This window comes from Saimiri boliviensis, chromosome 6 (assembly GCF_048565385.1).
Source record: "Saimiri boliviensis isolate mSaiBol1 chromosome 6, mSaiBol1.pri, whole genome shotgun sequence".
NCBI lineage: Eukaryota > Metazoa > Chordata > Mammalia > Primates > Cebidae > Saimiri > Saimiri boliviensis.
In genome coordinates, this window is record NC_133454.1 from 88001929 (window position 1) to 88018409 (window position 16481).

Consider the following 16481-nt stretch of genomic DNA (forward strand, 5'->3'; position numbering starts at 1 on the left):
CAATGGGGAAAGGACTCCCTGTTTAATAAATGGTGTTGGGAAAACTGGCTAGCCATGTGCAGAAAGCAGAAACAGGACCCCTTCCTGACACCTTACACCAAAATTAACTCCAGATGGATTAAAGACTTAAACATCAGACCTAACACCATAAAAACCTTAGAGGAAAATCTAGGCAAAACCATTCAGGACATAGGTGTAGGCAAGGACTTCATGACCAAAACGCCAAAAGCAATGGCAACAAAAGCCAAAATAGACAAATGGGACCTAATCAAACTCCACAGCTTCTGCATGGCAAAAGAAACAGTCAGTAGAGTGAATCGGCAACCAACAGAATGGGAAAAAATTTTTGCAGCCTACCCATCTGACAAGGGGCTGATATCCAGAATTTAAAAGAACTAAAGCAGATCTACAAGAAAAAAACAAACAAGCCCATTCAAAAATGGGCAAAGGACATGAACAGATACTTTACAAAAGAAGACATACAGGAGGCCAACAAACATATGAAAAAATGCTCATCATCACTGGTCATCAGAGAAATGCAAATCAAAACCACATTGAGATACCATCTCACACCAATTAGAATGGCGATCATTAAAAAATCGGGACACAACAGATGCTGGAGAGGATGTGGAGAAATAGGAACACTTCTACACTGTTGGTGGGAATGTAAATTAGTTCAACCATTGTGGAAGACAGTGTGGCGATTCCTCAAGGACCTAAAAATAGAAATCCCATTTGACCCAGCAATCCCATTACTGGGTATATACCCAAAGGATTATAAATCATTCTACTGCAAGGACACGTGCACACGAATGTTCATTGCAGCACTGTTTACAATAGCAAAGACCTGGAACCAACCCAAATGCCCAACGATGATAGACTGGATAGGGAAAATGTGGTACATATACACCATGGAATATTACACAGCCATCAAAAAGGATGAGTTCACGTCCTTTGTAGGGACATGGATGAACCTGGAAACCATCATTCTCAGCAAACTGACACAAGAGCAGAAAATCAAACACCGTATATTCTCACTCATAGGCGGGTGCTGAACAATGAGAACACAAGGACACAGGGAGGGGAGCACTACACACTGGGGTGCGTTGGGGGGAAATGGGGGAGGGGCGGGGGGTGGGGAAGTGGGAAGAGATAGCATGGGGAGAAATGACAGATACAGGTGAGGGGACGGAAGGCAGCAAACCACACTGCCATGTGTGTACCTATGCAACAATCTTGCATGTTCATCACATGTACCCCGAAACCTAAAATGCAATAAAACAAAATAAAAAAAAAAAAAAAAAAGAAAATATGAGCCCAAAATAGGGATGTGAAAATTTTTTCACAAGTCAAGACATCGGTATATTGACTCAAATAAAAGCAAGACTGAAAAGCCTCCCTCCCAAAAAGCCAAAATATTAGAGAGCTTTCCCATTTTGCTTACAATTGTCTTAAGAAAAATATATAAATGTCAGTTATTTAGAGGACCACACAGACCTATACTTTTATATCTCCTGGGCTGTATTGATTTAAATGTTGTTTCATACATCATCTATTTGAATTTAATCAACTAAAATGCATAAAGGTAATTTGTTTTTCCTGTTATGACCATTGAAAACATTGAGTCAACATCCAAATTATACTTCTCTGATAAAATTCTCAGTCTAACAAAAAAAAAAAAAAAAATTGGTCAGGCACGGTGGCACACACCTGTAATACCAGCACTTTGGGAGGCCACGGCGAGTGGGTCACCTGAGGTCAGGAGTTGGAGACCAGACTAGTCAACATGGTAGAACCCTGTCTCTACTAAAAATACAAAAATTAGCTGGGTGTTATCACAGGCACTTGTAATCTCAGCTACTTGGGAGGCTGAGCCAGGAGAATCGCTTGAACCTGGGAGGCGGAGGATGCAGTGAGCCGAGATTGTGCCATTGCACTCCAGCTGCGGTGACAAGACTGAAACTCCATCTCAAAAAAAAAAAAAAAAAACTTAAAAATCACTTTTGAATGTTCACAGATTGGAATATTAAATTTACAAAAACCACAAGTCTACTATATGTATACTAACGATAACAATCCTACAAAAATGTGTAAGAGGTTGGGTGTGGTAGCTCATGCCTGTAATCCCAACACTTAGGGAGGCCACAACAGGTAGATCACCTGAGGTCAGGAGTTCGAGACCAGCCCAGCCAACATGATAAAACCCTGTCCCTACTGGAAAAAAAAAAAAATTAGCCAGATATGGTGGTGCATGCCTGTAATCCTAGTTACTTGGAAGACTGAGGCAGGAGAATTGCTTGAACCCAGGAGGCAGAGGAGGCAGTGAGCTAAGATCAGGCCACTGCGCTCCAACCTGGGTGATAGAGCAAGACTCTGTCTCAGAAATAAAATAAAATAATAATAAACCAAAATGTGTAAGAATTAGAGCAGAGACCAAAAAGTCACATAACAAAAAAGTGATTATGGGTGAGTTTTGATTCTCTTAAGTGGCTTTTAGCTTTAAAAGTTGTTTTTTTCTTTTTCTTTTTCTTTTTTTTGAGACGGAGTTTCGCTTTTGTTACCCAGGCTGGAGTGCAATGGCGCGATCTTGGCTCACTGCCATCTCCGCCTCCTGGGTTCAGGAAATTCTCCTGCCTCAGCCTCCTGAGTAGCTGGGATAACAGGCATGCGCCACCATGCCCAGCTACTTTTTTGTGTTTTTAGTAGAGACGGAGTTTCACCCTGTTGAGCAGGATGATCTCGATCTCTTGACCTCGTGATTCACCTGCCTTGGCCTCCCAAAGTGCTGGGATTACAGGCATGAGCCACCGCGCCTGGCTCGCTTTAAAAGTTTGTATATATCATTTGGGTAGACTGTTGCAGTGGGAAAAAAATTTATATATATATATATATATATAAAAAATAAAAGTAACATGGTAACATTTATGAGTACAGAGTTTCAGTTTGGGAAGATGAAAATATTTGAGAGAGGATGGTGGTAATGACTGCACAGCAGTGTTAATGTATTTAATGCCACTGAACTGTATACTTCAAAAATGGTTTTTCAGTTGGTAAACAGTGTAAAAAAGGGAAAAAAAGGAAAGAAAAATTGTTAAGATGACAAATTTTACCACAGTTAAAAAAGGAGTTAAGGCTGGGTGCAGTGGCTCACACCTGTAATCCCAACACTTTGGGAGGCTGAGGTAGAAGCACTATTTGAGGCCAGGAGTTTCAGATCAGCAGGGGCAAAGGAGTGAGATCATGTCTCCACAAATAAATTTTTAAAATTAGCCAGGCATGGTGGTATGCCTGTGGTCCCAGCTACTGAGTCAGGAAGATTACTTGAGCCTAGGAGTTTTAGGCGTAACTTGAATTCACAGAGGTATGATCACACCACTGCACTCCAGTCTGGACAGCAGAGCAAGATCCTGTCTCAAAAAAAAAAAAAAAAAAAAAAATTGTTAACCAACAACAGCAACAACAAAAAATTAAAAAATTAGCTAGATGTGATGTTGCATACTGGTAGTCTTAGCTACCTAGCTACCTGGGAGGTTGAGATGGGAGGCTTACTTTAGCCCAGAATGCAAGGTTGCAGTGAGCAATGATAGTGCCACTGAATTCCAACCTGGGCAACAGAGTGAGACCTTGTCTCTTAAAAAACAAAAACAAAAAACCAAACAACAACAAAATTAAAAGTATATAGCCACTAATTGTCTGAAATTCAGACGGTTCAACTCACAGGAAATAATAGATTTTCACCTAACATTAAGTTTATCTAGCATGGTGAAAGGATACCAAGAAGAAAACACAGTATAGCATATCAATATCTTCTTTAGAAGGTTTTTTTGCATGTGTGTGTGACAGTGTCTCACTCTGTCACCAGGCTGGATTGCAGTGGCACAATCTCTGCTCACTGCAACCTCTGCCTCTTGGATTCAAGTGATTCTCCTGCCCCAGCCTCCCAAGCAGCTGGGACTACAGGTGCACACCACCACATCCAGCTAATTTTTGTATTTTTAGTAAAGACAGGGTTTCACCATGTTGACCAGGATGGTCTCAATGTCTTGACCTTGTGATCCCCCTGCCTCAGCCTCCCAAACCTCTGGGATTTCAGGCGTGAGCCATCAAGCCCAGCCCTTTAGAAGGTATTTCAGTGCAGCCGGGTGTGGTGGCTCATGCCCGTAATCTCAGCACTTTGGGAGGCTGAGGTAGTAGATCACTTAAGGTCAGGAGTTCAAGACCAGCCTGCCAACGTGGTGAAACCATATCTCTACTAAAAATACAAAAGTTAGCCAGGCTTGGTAGCAGGCACCTGTAATCCCAGCTATTCGGGAGGCTGAGGCATCACTTGAATCTAGGAGGTGGAGGTTGCTGTGAGCCGAGATCGTGCCACTGCACTCCAGCCTGGGTGACAGAAGGGGACTCCATCTAAAATAAAAAAAAAGTGTTACAATGCTTGTTCACGGAAACATTTTAACTTGCATTAGTGCTTTATGTCTCTGCATTTATATTAAAAATTCACGGCCGGGCATAGTGGCTCAAGCCTGTAATCCCAGCACTTTGGGAGGCCGAGGCGGGTGGATCATGAGGTCAAGAGATTGAGACCATCCTGGTCAACATGGTGAAATCCTGTCTCTACTAAAAATAAAAAAGATAAAAAAAAAATTAGCTGGGCATGGTGGCACCTGCCTATAATCCCAGCTACTTAGAAGGCTAAGGCAGGAGAATTGCCTGAACCCAAGAGGCGGAGGCTGCAGTGAGCTGAGATCGCGCCATTGCACTCCAGCCTGGGTAACAAGAGCGAAACTCCATCTCAAAAAAAAAAAAAAAAAATTCACACACAAATGAAAAGGGAAAACTACCAATACCTGATTTCTGTCCCCTATTTTTCCACTGACAATCATATACTTAGGTGCCTTTTGACCCCATGGAAAAAAATATCTAACGTTCAGAACTACCAGTAACAGAAAGAAGAGAAGTTTTTTTTTTTGTTTTTTTTTTTTTTTGAGAATGAAATGTTTCCCATCATAGTGGATTCTTAAGCACGTTCTCCACATATGTGGTGTGCTAGCTCTATGTCTTTTGACATAATTGTTACATGTTTGGCATGGATAGCACACAGGTTGATGTCTTCAAAAAGGCCAATCAGGCCTCACTTGCTTCCTGCAAAGCACTGATAGCTGCGCTCTGGAAGCGCAGATCTGTTTTAAAGTCCAGAGCAATTTCTCATACCAGACACTAGAAGGGACGTTTGCAAATCAGAAGTTCAGTGGACTTCTGATAACGCATGATTTCATGGAGTGCCACGGTACCAGGACTGTAACAGTGAGGCTTCTTCACCCCTCCAGTAGACGGTGCACTCTTGCCAGCAGCTTTTGTAGCCAGTTTCTTCCTGGGTGTTTTACCACTGGTCGATTGGCAGGCAGTACACTTTATACGAGCCATGTATAGAGACTTCCTTACTTACCCCACTTCTCCTTCGGCTGGAGCTCAGTGAGCAAGAGGCAGCACTGGTGTTGGAGAGCAACAGTGGCCTGGTGGTGGCTGCAAACACTAATTTTTATATTTTTATTAGAGACAGGGTTTCACCATGTTGGCCAGACTGGTCTCGAACTCCTGACTTCAGGCAATCTGCCTGTCTCAGCTTCCCAAAGCCACCATGCCTGTCCTGTTTTAGATCTCTAAAGCAAATTTATTTCTTTTTTTGGCCAAACTGTTTCCATTAAGTATCAAATCAGCTGAAAGTTTTAGGTCAATTTACCGAAATATCTTTTACTTTGGTAATCATTATTGGTATGTTTTATTTTCTTAAATTCTCTTAAGGGAACCTACAAATGCTTTGTTTCACCAAATAGATTTGGATAAGAGGTTAATACCTAGAAAACAAAATGTGTGTTAATATTACAGTACATTTTCCTATCCTTCTCAACAAAAATGTCCCTTATCCCCATATATTTTCAGCTATAGGGGCCATTGGAGATCAGTCTCCAGTAAATGCAGGGATCTAACTGGTCTGGAGGCCCATCCATACCCCCTACCCACTGAGGACCCTGTTTTAACCGATAGTGGTTTCCAAGTGTTATGGAGCAGCCCATCCACCCCCATAGGGATGTCACAGGGTTGGTATTTTATCTACCTAGTCACTAATAATTGTACCACAGGGAATGGTAGGGGTTGTTTGTTTGTTTTTTAAGACAAGTTCTGGCTCTGTTGCCCAGGCTGGAGTGCAGTGGCTTACTGCAACCTCTGCCTCCCAGGCTCAAGCCATCTTCACACCACAACTGCCTGAGTAGCTGGGAATACAGATGCATGCCACCATACCTGGTTACTTTTTGTATTTTTGATAGTAATGGGGTTTCACCATGTTGCCCAGGCTGGTCTTGAACTCCTGAGCTAAAGCAATCTGCCCACCTCGGCCTCCCAAAGTGTTGGGATTACAGGTGTGAGCCACTGCGCTCGGGCAGTTCCTTTTTAATTTGAGACACTTGCTTTCAGGGAACAAGGATTAAGATCACATTTCCCATTGAAGTTCTGTGTGATTTGAATACTAAATATTCCAACGTGTTTCCGGTCAGTACTTATCACTATTAGTCTTCTCAATTCTGCAGTAACTAAAATTAAATTATTTGCTTCTTGATAACTTAGCCAAGGATGTATAATTATAAATAGTCCTCAGGGTCCTGCTAATATTTATTTAAAAACTACTCAGCTCTTTTTACACAACAGCCTCTGATTTGCTGGTGTCTAACCACCAGTTGCAGGGGAATAACATCATGATTTAGTAGGACATCCTTACTCATTCCCAAGAGGGCATTTGGTTTACAATGCGTATCAGTTTTTGTCTTAAAGTACCAGCCTTAAAACTATTTCTTCTGTTTGCTCCCTTTACTCTTTCTTTTACACCAGCAGTTTTATTTTCATCAGGATGGTTGATAACAACTAAAGGATTATGTTTTTAGCCATTCTCAACTTTCTTTTCTTTTTCAATTCATTTTGTTAATGCCTGCAGGATAAATCTGTCATCCAGATTCAACTGGTGAGATTTGTCCCCAGTTATCTACTATAGAGCTTTCTTTACTTCAACTCATAGACAGTATGCTGTCAGTCAGGCGCTAGGTTCCCTCCCTCCCTTTCTTTTTACTTACCCCCAGAGTGTTGGCCTTATAGAATTGAGGGCCTAAAAGTACTTTTGTGATTAAAAGTACTGCATGGCCTCTGATAGTGGCCCTGCTTTTGGACTGATAGTCAAATCACAGGACACTACTGTAGGAACAGTCCAGGCCCAAACTCCCTGTGCTCAGGTGGTCTGTATATAAATATGTATCAGCCTTATCTTTGGCAACCAAGTGTGTCATGTGCATTCCTGAGCCTTTAAAACTGGGTAGTTGTAAGACCTCCTGATATGAACGATATGCTGCAGTCTGTGCTTCTTGTCCTATATCCTTTCTTAAATAAACTTAGTGCTAAATTGAAGCTTCTTGGTCCAGTGATTTTGACTGTCAATCTAAACCTGAGAACAACTATTTGTAGCAATGCAAATATATAATAAATATTAATTGTAGAAAATAAGAAAATTCAAAAAGGCATAAAGAAGGCCCACCTGTAAACCTGTCATGTAAAAATAATCACTATTCATAACTTGGTGGGTTGATGCTGCTCTAAAGTTTATATAAAAATTTGCTTTTTACAAGCCAGAGATAAGAAAGTACATAATGTATAGTTTTGTGCTATTTTCCATTGAAAATGTATCATGAATATTTTCCATATTCATTTATTATTGATTTAGTGATATATTCTTAGAAAAATATATACACACAGCTTACAACTATATAAATTTACATTGGCACATTAGTAACAATTTTAAATGGTCAGAGAAATTTATATGGTAACTTTCAAGGTGATTAGTTTCTATGTTTGCATATTTAAGCAACAATACAAAAAAATATTAAAAACTTAGGCCAAGTGCGGTGGCTTACATCTGTAATCCCATTACTTTGGGAGGCTGAGGCGGATGGATCACCTGAGGTTGGGAGTTCGAGAACAGCCTGACTAACATGGAGAAACCCCATCTCTACTAAGAAAAAAAAATTACACAATTGGCCAGGTGTGGTGGTGCATGTCTGTAATCCCAGCTACTTGGGAAGCTAAGGCAGGAGAATCACTTGAACCCAGGAGATGGAGGTTGCATTGAGCTGAGATTGTGTTATTGTATTCCAGCCTGGGCAATAAGAGTGAAACTCTGTCTCAAAAACAAAAAATAAAAAAATAAAAACTAGTTTCATTTTGAGTGGCACAAAATTCCTAGTATTCTGCCTTTATGATAAAAAGAAGGGTGAATTAATTTTTATTTAAAGTAAGTAGGCTGGGCATGGTGGCTCATGCCTGTAATACCAGCACTTGGGGAAGCCGAGGCAAGCAGATAGCTTGAGCTCAGGAGTTTGAGACCAGCCTGGGCAACATGGCAAAACCCCGTATCTACAAAAACACAAAAATTAGCCATGCATGGTGGCTCACACCTATACTCCCAAGTAGCTACTTGGGAAGCTAAGGAGGGAGGATCATATGAGCCCGGGAGGTGGAGGTTGCAGTGAGCCATAGTCACACACCAGTGCCCTCCAGCCTGGGCAAGGAAGCAGGACCCTGTCTCCAAAAAAAATTCATCAATTAAAAAATTAAGTAAATAAAATACATAGTGAAGTTTTATGAGACCAGTATAGTAAGATTTGTTGCCTATTTATAAATTCTATAAGAAATCTATGAGAATATTTTAATATAGTTGCATCACATGTAGATTACTTCAAAATGGATGCTTGAAGACTATTATGTTTTCTCTGAGTTGACATTATGAATTTGATTTTCTTACTTTCTACAATTGTAGTGCCTATGAGATTATCAAGCTGAAGGGATATACCTCTTGGGCTATTGGACTGTCCGTGATGGATCTGGTAGGATCCATTTTGAAGAATCTTAGGCGAGTGCATCCAGTTTCCACCATGGTTAAGGTAAGCTTAAATTAAATTTTCATTTGTCATTCTTTCCTTTGATATTTATTGAGTCACTGGCCAGTGCCAGACAGTGTACAAGATGTTGAAGATATAATCGTGAATAAAAAATACAGAGACCTTGACTTCAGGTCAAGTCAAAAAAATACAGATACCTTGACCTAAGGAAGGGAATCCTGAAAGAGAACCAGGTCTGAGGCTGGGCGCAGTGGCTCACGCCTGTAATCCCAGCACTTTGGGAGGCCAAGGTGGGTGGATCACGAGGTCAAGAGATTGAGACCATCCTGGTCAACACGGTGAAACCCCGTCTCTACTAAAAATACAAAAAATTAGCTGGGCATGGTGGTGCGTGCCTGTAATCCTAGCTACTCAGGAGGCTGAGGCAGGAGAATTGCCTGAACCCAGGAGGCAGAGGTTGCGGTGAGCCGAGATCGCGCCATTGCACTCCAGCCTGGGTAACAAGAGTGAAACTCCATCTCAAAAAAAAAAAAAAAAAAAAAAGAGAACCGGGTTTGAAGATCACATTTACAGTTTTGGACACAGTTTTGGGCACTGGCATATAAACAGTGTGAAGACAACTCAAACTAGCTTATGCAAAAAGAAAATATATTGGCTCATGTAACTGAAATGCCAGTGAGGCCGGAATCAGGTACTCAGACTGTGTTATGAGAGCTATCTTTTCTCTGTATTCTCTTGGCTCATCTTTTTCCTTTACTGGCTTCCAACTCATGCAGACTTTTTCTGTGGGGCAACAAAGTTGGCTCCCAGTAGCTGCAGGCTTAGATCCTATACTACTTCTGGCTGAGAACCACTGGAGTAGACTGAGGAAATTAAGACAAGTATCAATAGCTATTTTTAGGAATTTGGCTGTGAAGGTAAGGAAAATCAGGGCAAGAAGGCTGTTTGTTTTTTACGCAGATAAGATGCTTATGGTAAAGATCAGGTACCAAGGGAGAGGATCAAGACAGAAGTGGTAAGCAGAGGGGGATGGAGTTGAGAGCATAGATATAGGCATTACCCCTAAAAGGAGGAGGGGTAGGAGTTAACAGAGAGAATGTGTACTGATGCATATAGATTTGTAAATCTGACGTTGGAAGCATCTGATAACCTCTCTATTTTTAGTGAAAGGAGATAAAATTATCTAATGAGAGTCAAGGGAAGTATATGGAATTCAGAGATTTGAGAAAATTTGAAATAGTCTTTATGGATAATGGGAAAGAGAATTTCATTTTTAAAAACAAAGCAGAATTACTGTCATGCTTATTTGGAGTTGGTAAGCATTAATTAGTAATGTTAAATTTGTAATGTAAGTTAAAGATAAACTTCCTTGTATGGTTTTTTTTTTTTTCCAGTGATCTGAGTGCAGGGATAGAGAAAGCACACAGCTGAATTCATTCAGGTTTGGGTTTTACTGGCAGAATCTGAAAGGAAAAGAGAGAGGCAGACAGAGATTGAGGGAGGGAGGAAGAAGAAAGAGAGATTGAGAAAGAAAGAGGTGCAAGCATTTTGGCTTATACAGTTGTAAATGGGTTTAATATTCTGCTAAAAGGCACAGACAAATTCAAGACTTCTGTCCTTGAATATATCTACTACACATGAATAAATTATAAAAATAAATAAGAAATATTTTAATAAAAACTAAACATTAAAATGGGCAAAGGAGCTTAGGGTATGGCCAAAGGATTATAGAATGATGGATCATGGAACCTAAGTTGGGTTTGGAGGAACTCCATAGCAAGGTCCAGAGCAGGATAATGGAGTGGGAGCAGAAGGTTCCATAAGTTAAAAAGGTCTAGAAACTGGAAAGAAAGGGAATTTTGGTTGGATTATTCATATGTATATTGACGTCAACAAGGATAATGGCAGTAATTGGGATAGACAGGGAAGACTGTGAGCCATATGTCAGTCTTGTGAATGAGATGGAATAAGTAGGAGGTTAGTAAATGGTCATTAGAAAGGGAAGAAGAGCTGAATTGGATCCTCAAAAAAAAAAATAGGGAAAATATGTTTTGTTTTTATAAGAGCAGGGGACGATTTGGAAGAGAAGCCAAGCGCAGTGGCTCACACCTGTAATCCCAGCACTTTGGAAGGCTGAGGTGGGTGAATCACTTGATGTCAGGAGTTCGAGACCAGCTGGTCAACCTGGTGAAACCCCGCCTCTACTAAAAAGACAAAAATTAGCTAGGTGTGGTGGTGCACGCCTGTAATCCCAGCTACTTGGGCAGCTGAGGCAGGAGAATTGCTTGAACCCAGGAGACGCAAGCTGCAGTGAGCTAAAATTGTGCCACTGCAGTCTAGCCTGGGCAACAGAATGAGACTCTGTCTCAAAAAAAAAAAAAAAAAAAAAAGATTTTGAAGAGGCAGTGAACAGTACACAATAGATACCACACACCCCTTCTTTTCAGAGGATGCAGAACCTATGGGAGAATAAGCAACTACCCCTCTAGGACTCTGGAGAAAGAGTCAGGGAGGTGTCAAACGAGTAATCAATGAAGAGACTGAGTAATATGGGAATTTAATAGCCTTTACCGAACAAGTAATGGACGAGTTGTATTTTATTTTAATGTAATTTTAATTTTTGAGGGGGAGCATGGAGTCTCACTTTTTTGCCCAGGTTGGAGTGCAGTGGTGTGATCTTGGCTCACTGCAACCTCTGCCTCCTGGGCTCAAGCAATTCTCCTGCCTTAGCCTTCCAAGTAACTGGGATTACAGGTGTGCACCACCACGCCTGGCTAATTTTTGTATTTTTAGTAGAGATGGGGTTTTGTCCTGCTGCCAGACTGGTCTTGAACTCCTGACCTGAAGCTATCCACTCACCTCAGCTTCCCAAAGTGCTGGCAATACAGGTGTGACCCACTGTGCCCAGCTGAGTTGTATTTTATAGAGAACATATAAACATTTGACATTACAAGCAGAATAATTTGTATATTCTTTTTTCTTTCTTTCTCAGTTATTTCACTTTTACTATGTCACATTTTCACCAAATCAAGATGTGCAGAGTTTCATATTAATGTATAATTGGATTTTTTTGGTCAAATAAATAGGGAATTATCTTTAAACCATCTCTGTATTTCACAGCCAGTCCAAGAGCACATGAGAGCAAATTCTAATATATCCAGGGGAACTTAAAACCAACCAGGCATAAAGCTTAAAGGGAAAAGGACAGGCTGAGGGGGTTAGCAGCAGGTCACCATTAGCATGCAGGGCTAGGGTTGGTGCCAGGATTCAGGCAGGAGCCCTTGTTCCCAGCTCACCCAACAATCCTCAGATGGCATGATGGATGGACATGAATTCTTGAATTCCAGTTCGAGATGCCTCTTCTAGAGGAAAGAGAGATGACAGGAGGCAAAGGGAAACCAATTCTGGAAATACCAGTAGAGAAGCAGAGGGACTTCTTCCCCTGCCACCATGGCCTTGCCTCTGATTACACCCATGGAAGCTCATGTTAAAAGCTCCAAATGTCACACAGAGGTGGCAACAGAATGATCAAGGATTGGAGATGGAGTTTGAGACCAACCTGGGCAACATAGACTCCATCTCTATAAAAAATGAAAAGAAAAATAGCCAGGCATGGTGGTGTGTGCTACTTGGGAGGCTGATGTGGAAGGATTGCTTGAGCCCAGGAGGTTCAGGCTACATTGAGCTGTAACTGCACCACTGTAGTTATAGATGCTGTCCCTTAAAAATAGAAAAGAGGATAGGGAAGGGAATTTGAGTATGACTGTGGCTGGAGCCTGGCTGAATAGAATGTGGGTTGACGGTCTGAAAAGACAGTGGCCTTCCACAGCTAGGCAGATGCCAAAGTGGAAGGAACATAAGTAGTTCCTGGCGGGGCGCCCTCAGGGATGACACTTGGCTGATCGGATGGAGCTTATGAGGTTGAGTGTAAAGTGGCTACCAAAATGAGGGAGCTGGACTACGGTAGAGGAGGTTAACCAGAGAATCCCTCTGTGGGGAGAGGTTACTAGAGCCAAACAGGAACAAGGGGCACACCTTGTGTTCCTGAGGAAGAGCCCCAGAGATGGTGAGAGGGAAGCATGGCTGAATAGCGCCTGTGGGCTCTGGAGCATGGAAAGTTGTGAGGCACTGCTCCAGAGTCAAGGGGCCTCCGCTCTTCCTTCAACACTATTCCTGGTAACTGTTGATAATAAGACCTGGAGAAGAACAAGGCCCTCCCATCTCCTACAACCCCAAACTCAGCCCCAAGGAGAGGATTAAAGAGTGATGAGTGGTAGGAGGCAGGGAAGTGTGAGGGGCCTACTGGGTTTCCTTTTATTTTATTTATTTATTTGAAATGGAATCTCGCTCTGTCACCAGGCTGGCGTGTAGTGGCATGATCTCTGCTCACTGTAGCCTCCACCTCCTGGGTTCAAGTGATTCTCCTTCCTCAGCCTCCTGAATAGCTGGGATTACAGGCATGCGCCACCACACCTGGCTAATTTTTGTATTCTTAGTAGAGATGGGGTTTCACCATGTTAGTCAGGCTGGTCTCGAACGCTTGACCTTGTGATCTGCCTGCTTTGGCCTCCCAAAGTGCTGGGATTACAGGTGTGAGTCACCATACCCGACTTTGAGTCTTCTTTTAAATTTTTTAATTTTTAATTTTTTGGGATACACTGAGTGCTTCTATCTTCCAAGACCAGGGAGAGGGTAGTATGGAGGTGGTGGAGGCTGATACATGCACATGTAGATGTTGTGTGAGTTGCCCAGGGTGTAGTAGGCTCTGGCAACTGCTGCTTGGCTTTGGTTGCAGGAGTGGAGGGAATTGTGGGGCTTCTGACAGGAGGTTCCAGGGCCCCAGGATAGGGCAGTGCCATGGGGTTGCACCTGTCTCATGGTTCTATCCCTACTGGGAGGTCCTGGATAGAACTCAGGTGGAGGTGGTGGATAGGAGTACAGAAGGGCAGGAGTACATTCCATTGCAACTGGTGATGGGAGGCATAGGCCCCACCAGGCATGTAAAGAGTATCTATAGGCTCCACTGGGGGCTTACCTCTGGAGGCTTAAAATGCCACCTGTAGGCCAGGTGTGGTGGCTCATGCCTGGAATTCCAGCATTTTTTGGGAGACCAAGGCAGGTGGCTCACCCGAGGTGAGGAGTTCAAGACCAGCCTGGCCAACATGCTGAAACCCCATCTCTACTAAAAATACAAAATTTAGCTGGGCGTGGTGGCACATGCCTGTAATCCCAGCTACTTGGGAGGCTGAGGCAGAAGAATCGATTGAACCTGGGAGGTGGAGGTTGTGGTAAGCCGAGATTGTGCCATTGCATTCCAGCCTGGGCAAAAAGAGCAAAACTTCATCTCAAAAAAAAAAAAAGAAAAAAGAAAGAAAGCCACCTGTAGCATCCATTGTCCAAACTCAATGATGCTCCCTGCTGCAAAGGTATGAAGCAGAGCTTTCCCAGTCACCTCCTGCTTCACTGTTGCCTTAATGTAGTTTGGACTAAACACAAGCTGCTTGATCCTCATATCTGATAAAATGGCATCATGAAGGACTACATGTCATCCTTCCTTGGGACAGAAAGATGACCTGGTAAGGAATAAGGTAAATTGTACCCTTCCTGGTCCTTCTAAAGGCCTCTGGCATCTTCTTCATGTCATTGAATGTAAGCTCCATATGGCCATAGGACACAAGGCTGCTCTTGCTTTTCCTGCTCGTCACTCTGCTGCCCTCTGAGCAATTCATGTTGAGTGCCTTAGTCTCTCCTGTATACTCTTATTCTGATGCCCGTTTGCACAGCTCCTTTTCCATATCAGGTTACTTGAACAATAATCTACTTTTGCCTTTCAGGGATTATATGGAATAAAAGAAGAACTCTTTCTCAGTATCCCTTGTGTCTTGGGGCGGAATGGTGTCTCAGATGTTGTGAAAATTAACTTGAATCCTGAGGAGGAGGCCCTTTTCAAGAGAAGTGCAGAAACACTTTTGAATATTCAAAAGGATCTGAAATTTTAAAGCCTTCTAATGTTCCACTGTTTGAAGAACAGAGGATAGTTGATTGTATAAATTTTGAAAGTATTTTTATTTGATCTTTAAAAAATAAAAATTGGAGACCTACGACATAACTCCACTCTCTCAAGATTAGAACGAGAAAATGGTAGAGATTTTCCTCTTTAAGACTCCTTTATAGCTCTAATGATACCCAATCTGTACAGGTGTAAGTTATACTTCTGAGGGGTCATATATGTAAGAGTGCCTACAGATGTAGAATATGTATAATCAATATAATATAGAGCTTTGATTCTTTTCGCAAACCAACCCCTTTTTCTAATATTACAATTTTATCTTGCACTTTTGTCCATTAGAGTATCAGCATATTCATTTCATATTGCATTAGTGTCATGTGTTTATGTGTAATCATTATAAATGCGGCTGGGCATGGTAGCTCATGCCTGTAATCCCAGCATTTTGGGAGGCCAAGGTGGGTGGATCACCTGAGGTCAGGAGTTTGAGACCAGCCTGGCCAACATGGTGAAACCCTGTCTCTACTGAAAATACAAAAAAATTAGCCAGGCACAGTGTTGAGTGCCTATAATCCCAGCTTTTTGATATATATAGTCTTAAAAAAATAAGCATTTATAATTACTTTTTTTTTTTCAAGACAATGTCGCTTTGTTGCCCAGGTGGAGTGCAGTGGTGCAATCTCGGCTCACTGCAACCTCCACCTCCTGGGTTCAAACGATTCTCCTGCCTCAGCCTCCCGAGTAGCTGGGATTACAGGCGCATACCACCACGCCCAGCTAATTTTTGTATTTTTAGTAGAGACAGGATTTCATCATGTTGGCCAGGCTGGTCTCGAACTCCTGACCTCAAGTGATCTGCCTGCCTCAGCCTCCTAAAATGCTGGGATTACAGGTGTGAGCAACTCCACCCAGCTGATTATTGACTAATGTTTGATAACAGTCATTATTAGCTCCCTTTTGGTGTCTAAAGGTGAAGTGCTCCTACTGATTTATATAATTACCGAGTACCAGCTTGGTCAGGAGACCCCCACCCAGGTGGCACTGAAGGTAATGAGAGGCAGACACCCAGATAGAACAACAGAGGGATCTCTCCAGGGGACCAGCAGCCTATCGAACTGAGAGCCTCAGGGGCTAACACCATTCCAGGCTGAAGGCCCTGAGCAGATTCTCATCCACGTATTCTCTCTTAACAGGTGATTCTTATTAAAAACAGGTGTTCTGTATTTACTCATAACTCATAAATATTCCAACTAGGCAGCTGTTACCTGCCTACTACAGGTAACTACTAATTACAAACTAAAAGGTATTCTCCACAAGGGAGCCACGGGGGCAGAACAAACTGAATGTTTCTCAACATATAGTATATCCATACATATGAAATATTTCCTTGATTCCACAAAGAATTTAAGGCAGCTATTGGAACTATATAATACGATAAAAAACTAAGAAATCGATATCAAGGTAATTTACCTTTTTTTTTTTTTCTTTTTTTAGACAAGGTCTTGTTCTGTCACCCAGGCTGGGGTGCAGTGGTA

The 16481-nt window shown here is 42.1% G+C and overlaps 1 protein-coding gene across 1 annotated transcript in view; it reads left to right on the top strand.

Moving 5' to 3' along the window:
- Positions 1-15194, top strand: part of LDHC (lactate dehydrogenase C) — a 52057-nt gene extending 36863 nt beyond the window's left edge. Inside the window, exons 6-7 of the mRNA XM_074401204.1 lie at positions 8858-8981; positions 14774-15194. Of these exons, the coding sequence (XP_074257305.1) occupies positions 8858-8981; positions 14774-14938 (289 nt within the window). The 3' untranslated portion in view covers positions 14939-15194. The remainder of the gene's footprint in view (positions 1-8857; positions 8982-14773) is intronic.
- Positions 15195-16481: the final 1287 nt, after the last annotated feature.